At 37.0% G+C, this 8,640-nt stretch overlaps 1 protein-coding gene across 1 annotated transcript; it reads left to right on the forward strand.

The window, feature by feature from the left end:
- Positions 1–1,701: 1,701 nt before the first annotated feature.
- On the forward strand, positions 1,702–6,013 carry Spin4 (spindlin family member 4). Its single transcript, XM_048417887.3, has one exon. The coding sequence runs from the start codon at positions 2,231–2,233 to the stop codon at positions 2,978–2,980; it is 750 nt and encodes a 249-aa protein (XP_048273844.1). The 5' UTR covers positions 1,702–2,230; the 3' UTR covers positions 2,981–6,013.
- Positions 6,014–8,640: the final 2,627 nt, after the last annotated feature.

Below are 8,640 nucleotides of genomic sequence, written 5' to 3' on the forward strand. Positions count from 1 at the left end.
AAAGCCACCCATTCGTTGGACATTGTACCTGGCTGATTAAGACTTGAGTAATACAGAGTTGTACAGCTGTTGCAGTTCCAGAGGCACATTATCTCGAACTATCTTAACCTTCCCCGCTCAAGTGGGCATTTTTGGTTCACCTCTGTGAGGGACCTAACATTCTTCCGGCTGTTAGGTAAGTTCTTTGGAATGTGTGCATAGATCCTCAGCTTCCACTGACCGAAGGCTGGGACTGCTATCAGATAGGATCTGAAACCTCCGGCAGAGGTCTCTCCGGTTTGTTGCGACATGCCTACCCAAGGCTCCCACCAATGTATTTTAAAAGTTTCTTGATTTATAGTTCTTTTTGCTTGGCTGCTATAAAAATTTCATGAGGTCAGTTGAGTAAGGCAATCAGCTTAAAAAGGCACTTGTGGCATAAACCTGAGGACCTGGGTTCAATCCATGGAATTAAAGTAAAAGTGGAAGACCCTGCGGTCTTCTGATTTCCTTTTGTGCACGTGGCATGGGCTCCACCCCAGTCCCTTCCCACACACACATGCATCATGCACACACAGGATAATAGTGACCAAACAACAACGAAAAGCTTCATGAAACTATTACCACATTGGAACATGGAGTTTGGGGTAACCTAAATTTGTAGTCTTAGAATGTGACTCCAGAAGAAACTATCTTTTATTTGTTTTCAGATGAGAGCTGTGGTTTTTTTTTTTATGTTCACATATGAAACCATTAAAAATTGTGTTACCAGTCAGACATGGTGGAATATGCCTTTAGTCCTAGAACTGGAGAGGCAGAGACAGGAGGGCCTCTGAGTTCGAGGCCAGCTTGGTATGTAGAGCCAGTTTCAGGACATCTATGACCATACAGAGAAATCCTGTCTCAAAAAGCAGAAAACAGAACAAAACAACAACAAATTGTATTTTCAGGGTACTTGAATAACTTCAAAAATTCTCACGATATAAATGACAAAGTAAACTATAAAAGTGTAGAACATGCTCTCAAATGTCTAAAATTATAGAGCCTATATTAATAAGAGAGAAACCTAGCTTGTGCGATTAAAGTTAGTTTTATTTTTTGATTTCACTGAGTTTTAGAAAATCAAATTCCAACGTATTTCCTTTACATTTAGAAAAACAGTAAAAATCAATAGCTTGTGCGATTAAAGTTAAAGTTAGTTTTATTTTTTGATTTCACTGAGTTTTAGAAAATCAAATTCCAACGTATTTCCTTTAGATTTAGAAAAACAGTAAAAATCATTACGGCGGCGAATGATTAGTTAGAAAATATAAAGGAGAGTTTAAGTCAACATGGTGGACTGTGAACGGCCTTTTCGCAGTACCGTTTCAAATCTCTTAAAAGTGAACGAAATTGTAGATTTGTATATACGATTTCTCCCACCCCACGTATTTTTTTCTCTTTCTTTTTCTTTTTTCTTTTTCTGCTTGTGAGGAATTCCTGGAAGATAGAAAGCAGATGGAGCCTCAGTGAAGTATGCAGTTGGGCAGCAGACAGCCGAAAGGGGAGGGGGGAGCTGGACTGTCTGGCTCTGGTGGGACTGAACCGGTCTGGGTGGGGGGTGGGGGGCAAGAGTAAAGGCGAGTGCTTGTGTCAGTGTGGCTGCCCCAGGAGCGGAAGGCAGGACGGAAGCGGGAGGGGTGGAGGGAAGGAGAGGGCGGGCTCTGAGAAGGAGGTGGAGGATTCCCTGAGCTACAAAAATCCCGGTTCCGCAGATTGGCCAAGCTGACAAGCGCTGCCAAGACCAGGCCGCGCAAACTGCTGGGAGACGTGCCATTGCCTGCACTTTCGTTGCTGCAACCATCCCTGTCATCTCTTGTCCACGTTAACTGTCGTCTTCTTCTCTGCTGCCGTTCTGCAACCACCGCAGCATTGACAACAACAGCTAAGTGGTGGATTCTGGCTGGGACTTGGGCTTGGGAGTCCGGGAAGGCGCCTGGCGCGGACAGAACCTCGGAGCCCGCCATCTCTCTCTAGCCATCACTACTGCAATCACCCCCTCCCAGAAGGAGGAGAGAGTACTAGAGAGAGGCACTCTCTGTCTCAGTTCCCAGTCAGTTAGCTTGTTGCTGACAAAATCTGAAGACGGGAGAACGGACATAGTCTCTCAGACCGCGAAAAAATTTCTCCGACTGGGTCGACTGTAGTGTCGACTGTTTGCCAGCTTCATAAGCAAAGGGCAGCTTTGCTTCGGCCACCTAAGCCTTGAGCCATGTCTCCTCCGACCGTGCCTCCTACTGGGGTGGATGGCGTGTCCGCCTACCTGATGAAGAAAAGGCACACTCACAAGAAGCAGCGGCGTAAGCCCACTTTCCTCACTCACAGGAACATCGTTGGCTGCCGCATTCAGCACGGCTGGAAAGAAGGCAATGAGCCAGTGGAGCAATGGAAGGGCACTGTGCTCGAGCAGGTTTCCGTGAAGCCCACTCTCTATATAATTAAATATGATGGCAAAGACAGTGTGTACGGACTAGAACTGCACCGAGACAAGAGAGTTTTAGCTCTCGAAGTTCTTCCCGAGAGAGTTCCTTCTCCTCGCATCGATTCCCGCCTGGCAGATTCCCTGGTTGGGAAAGCAGTGGGACACGTGTTCGAAGGTGAGCACGGCAAGAAAGATGAGTGGAAGGGCATGGTGTTGGCACGAGCTCCCATAATGGACACTTGGTTTTACATCACCTACGAGAAAGATCCGGTCCTCTATATGTACACCTTGCTGGATGACTACAAAGATGGTGACCTGCGTATCATTCCAGACTCCAACTACTACTTCCCGACAGCAGAACAGGAGCCTGGGGAGGTGCTCGACAGTCTTGTGGGCAAGCAGGTGGAGCACGCCAAAGACGACGGATCCAAGAGAACTGGCATCTTTATCCATCAGGTGGTGGCCAAGCCGTCTGTCTACTTCATCAAGTTTGACGATGATATTCACATTTATGTCTATGGTTTGGTGAAAACCCCATAAGCTTATAGTGAACTGGTGGAACTATTAGAGGTAAAATATTGGATGTTCTCAAAATTATGTGTTTTGAGAACAATTTTGAGGTCAAAAGTTCAGGACGGTTGGTAAATCTTATTGTGCCTCTGTATCTTATATTGACTCTTGCTCAGTTTTGAATCGTGTGTATGTTAGTACTTTCATTGTTTATTTGTTTTGTAATTGAAAATTTAAATTGGTTGCTAAGAAAAAACGTTAAAAAGTGTTGGTTGCTAAGAAAAAACGTTAAAAAGTGTTTGAATCCACTGGCACGATTCAAAAGTAGATAAACTGTGCAACGTGTCTCCGTCCCCTCTGTTGATTTTTCCAGGTTAGTTTGAGAACTTGATTTTATCTTAGGCTGTTTTCCCTACTCTCAGAGAGAAAGTTCAATGTAGCTTTTGTAAGATTCACCAGCCGATGACAGACCTTCTGATCAATAGCACAGTTGGTCTCTGCCTCTCAGCCTGACACTTCCTCTCACAACTGTGTACACAGTAATACAGATTTGCCAAAACGTATTCATTCTGTTGTTGGTGATTATTTCTTTCCTTTTTGTCTTGTATTGCTGTTTTATTGTATTCAGGTGCTCTTATTTCTATGGAAGTGTTATACATACATACATACATACACACATACATACACACACACATATATATATACATATATATATAGTTTTAAGAAATATTACAAGGTTGGTGTTCACTGGTCTTTAATGTTTGAAAAGCTGACTGGTAAAAAGTTCCATGATTTTCCTGATTGGTTTGTTTGGTGTTTACCTGACTCAATGAGATTTATTTTTCTACTTGGGATATTTCTCTTTTGTGTTTTGCTAATTCTTATCCTTTGTTCTTTTAGCTGTTCAACTGATATATTTTCATATAAAGTAGTAGGAATGTCCATAATGAAAGTACATTATCATTTGTATTTCATGTGTTAATGAATTTTGCATTATATTATTAATTTTGACTTTATTGATATATTGTTCACTTTATAATTTTTAAAACTTTAAGTAATTTTATAATTTTAAAACATCTATATCTTTTATGAGTTTTTGATTTCTTATTTTTTTCAGACATATCTCTAAGTCGCACCAATATTCACTTTGTTTTTCTTATAATCTTTATTTTATTTCAGTTTTTATCTATCTGAAATTAATTTTTCCATATAGAAATATATATGGATTTATCTACAACTTTTTCACATATTCAATTGAAGAAATTACTTTTTTAAAAAAAAGATCACTTTTTTTTTCAATTTTCTGAGTGAAAATGAGTTTTCAACATAGTGGCTGACCATAAGTTTCAAAAACTGGAATAACAAATTCTCTTTCTATAGTTATTTGGTTTTTTTCTTCCTTATTATAATTCATCCTCTACATTCATCTATTCACAAGAAAACTCAATGCATTTTATTAATAGTTTGAAAAAGGTCTGATACCTATTAGAATCGCATCAATTTTATGTGTTCTTACATACAAGAATAATATAGTTATTCTTTAACATGCAAGAGTTTTGGTTCATTATTGAAAATTTTTATCATTTTCATTACATTCTTCATATAGATCATTCATATTTAATGGAATTTATTTTTGCAGTTGACAAATTTTGGAATAAATTGAGCATTTTTTCCTCCTTATATGTAACTTTTTATTTTTATCAATAAAGGAAATCTATAGATTTTATATTTTTATCTTTTATCCAATGAATTTATTTAATCCTATAGGTTACATTGGATTCTGTTAGAAACTTTTGGATTTTCTTGATATATACAATAGTTTCACATGTAAAGAGAGAGCATTTTATTTCTTCTAATGCTTATACTTATTAGCATTATATTAGCTGTATTCTCCACAGCAATGATATGTAATGATGATGGCAGACATGCCTATTCTATTTTAATTTTTATGAAAATAATTTTACTGTTTCATGTTTGACTTTGTTGTTGATTGTTGGTAAGTAGTTATTCATGTGTTAAGAAATTTCTCCTATTTCTGTTTTTACATAGCATTACTTTTAGAAATGTCTCCTCTATTTTATCAATGTTTTTTCAATATCCTTTATTAAAATTATTTTTTCTTTAATTTTTTGACGTATGATTTATTAGAAAATTAGGTATTTAGTACCAAAACAAACCTGCATTTCTGAAATAAACTCTACCTGGTCATAATAAAATGATCATTTATTATTTTGCTATATTTTATTTACCAATAATGCACTTAGAATTGGACTTGCATTTCAAAATGAAGTTGCATTTTTAGGTTATTCTTTTTATTTTTAATTAAACTAACAGATAACTGGTTGTGTCATTTTTTTTCTTTCTTACCCTGTTTATATGAAGCTTTGTTATTAAAGTTCTATTAGCTTAAAAAGTGACTTGGTGAAGTAGTTTAAATGGCATTAGAAATGTTCTTCAAAAGTTAGGTGGGACTAAGCTGTAAAGCAGTCTAATCCTGGGAAATTGGTTGATGATGTGTAAATCTAATGAGTTTCCTGATATTTTCCCAGCAGCAATTGGCTTTTTCAGATTTTTTGGTAATACAGAATATATATTTTTTCTGTCATTTACAGAATATATATTCTCTGTCAATTACATAGAAAGTTGAATGTTTATATTATAAAATTTGCTGATTATATTTTTTCAGGTGCCTCATGTCCTTGTATATTAATGTGAATTAGATTTGTCCAGTTCAGAAAATGTAAGAAAATTATCAGCTATAATGATAATATAATTATCTCTGTATTCTTTTATTTACTAGAAAAATAAGACAAAATATAAGAAATTAAGAAAGATGTGAAAAACATTTGTTTACCTCCACTTCAAATTAGCAAATATCAACTTTGTCATGTTTGCTTTAAATGAAGATTTATATTAAAATTAATGAGTGTTAATGGCTAATAAATTCATTTTCTACTACCATACCACCTCTTCTGCAGAAGCAGACACTATCATGTATTTGGTGCTCATGTTTTACATATTTACTGAAAATAAATTATATACAAATAAAGCTATAACCAATAATTATAATGACTTTTGTGTTTTCTAATGATGCCAACATGAATAGCTAACTTTAATCCAAGTGGAATTTATTTGGTTTTATTTTAGGGAACCTTTTAAATGCTAATTGCTGTTAACGTTTACTATTCCAAACACTGGAGTAAGCCTGTTCATAGTCCTAGGGATTGAATAAAGAAGATACAATTTCTAACAGAACTTACGTTATGTCTCTGAGAAGTCATTTGTGTGCCACCCTTCTCAGATTTCTAGACCACACATAGACTTTACTCATTTCTCATAAGATTTGGGGGTGTTTTATATTGTAACAGAAAGAGGGTAACTCTAAGTTTTCACGTTTGGGAGATGTCTGGTTTGGTAAATAGCAGGGGCAAAATAAAAATCTTCCTGTCTGAGACAATAATAAATCCACTTAAACCCTAAGTCATGAACTGTGAATTGAATTGTTCTATGGCATTAGACCATAGAGTAAATGAAAAATCTGTTCCTTTCCTATAGGACTTACGGAAAGATTGTTAAACTGTGTAGACAAATGTTGTTTTCTTAAAACATATATCATGTGGGAGGGCAGATATCTATCAACTGTCCTTTATGCTTCTGAACCTTAGGCCTTACGTTATCATAGAGTGATTTGAGCATATACCAAGACCTATGATTCGTAACTGGGTTTGTGTCTAGTTACAACTCTGATTTAACAGGGAGAATACAATAGTGACTTATTCAGAAGAATATAGAATAGATCAAAGTGCTCAACTATGACTGTACCCTATAACTTTTGGACTAGAGCTAGATTTTGGACAGGAATCATTTCACATTTTCCATAGTAAAATTTGTCACACCTAATTGCTTGAGTCAGGAGGTTCACTCTACTGGGAAGTGAATACATCTTTCCAAACCTCGATTTTCTTTGAGATTCTCCTGTCTGAAGGAAACTCATTCCTTCCTCCACATACAGATTTAGATCCTAATGCTTACAATGTAATACTGTAGTTCTTTTGTTCTGAGAAATAGTCAGAGAGCGGCCTTTCACTGTTCTAACACTGTTATAGGAGAGGAAATGGGCAGAAACAAGGTCTTTGATTGCCTAGTGCATAAAGCTTACACCATGGTGAACACCGACAGATTCTCATTCCTCCCAGCACGTTTTCTGGAATTAGAATTGGAATGTATTGCTGTCATACATGCCTTACATTGGGGTGTAAGATATCTTTGAAGGAAAAGCAAAATAACAGGAAGTAAAGAGAGACAAGGTTGGGTCCTGGGGTGTATTAGTCTGTATAGATAATCAAAGAATAGATGTCATTGGAACAGGCACTTGAATAAAGCAAGGAAACAAATCATGTTGCTGATATGTTCAGATCAAATATGTACAGTTAAAGGTTATAGCCAAATATGATCAGACAGAATGTGAAAAAGAGACTTAGGGGGGAGATTGTACAGATATAAGGACCCAAACAAAACCCATAAATTCCTACAGTATCAGATCTCAATGCTTTGAGTCTGACTGACCTAGTAACTTGTGTGGTCTTATACAAATATTTGGGGAGTATAGCTTAGTAGTAGAATATTTGATTGTAAATATTTGGAGCCTAGCTTCTAATGACTTGTGGTGTGTCAATGCAAATGACCAACCTTAGGAAGTGCAACTGGTGCTATATTTACTACCTAACACAATATTGATTTCCTACTTCCTTTGTAGTTGAATTAACTAAAAATTTTTCATTTCCTTGTTTATTTTTTAAACCTTTATTACTTTTTCTGGATGTTTTTTGCCTACATATTTATCTGTGCATCACTTGCATGCCTAGTAACAAATAGAAACCAGAAGAGGATGTTGGATTCCGTAGAACTGGAGTTACAGATGGTTGTGAGTCATCACGTGGGTGCTGGTAGTCGAACCTAGGTCCTTTGCAAGCCAATGCTCTTAACTGCTGAGACATCTCTCCAGCTCTATTTATTTTTATTCTTTAAGAATTTCATATATTCATCCAGATATCCTACACCAAGGCTCTGGAGGTTGAGATCAAGAGATTTTTCTTAACTCTTAAGAAAGCTCAGTTACCTATCGGAGGGAAATTCTTTCTCTGAGAATTCATTTACTGTGTTTCTGCTTCCTTCTACATAGAGGATATTCTTTACAAAATTTTTGATATCCATTCTGGTCTGGTCAATTCTTTTATCCTTGTACCTTTTGTGTATCATTCTCAACACATCTGGTGGCATGGTTGGAGACCTATGCCCAGCAGCAGCTTGTCCAAGAAGAAACCCACACATGCTATGAGGAGTCCCTTTGCCCATGTCTCCCTTGTCCTTTTTTCACTTTGATGCTTGTGGTGACTAAGCAATCATCTGTGGACAACTGAGAATGTCTGGTTGGGGTAGCTCTCTACCAGTCCACCTGTATATGACTCTGGACTATCATCGCTTCTCAGTGTACAAACTAAGGAGTTCCTTCCACCCTCTGTGAAATGTCTACTTTCTGTTTCTAACTGACGGACTCTGATCAAAACTTATACTTTCATATAAACTGCAGGCAAAAGAAAAAAAATACAGGGCTGCTTGCTATATACTCTTCCAGGAAAAGGGCTTATTTTTCTTCCTTGTAGTGTGGTTGGTGGCACCAGCTTGTCTGA

This window comes from Myodes glareolus, chromosome X (genome assembly GCF_982192425.1).
Source record: "Myodes glareolus chromosome X, mMyoGla1.1, whole genome shotgun sequence".
In the NCBI taxonomy this organism is placed as follows: Eukaryota; Metazoa; Chordata; class Mammalia; order Rodentia; family Cricetidae; genus Myodes; species Myodes glareolus.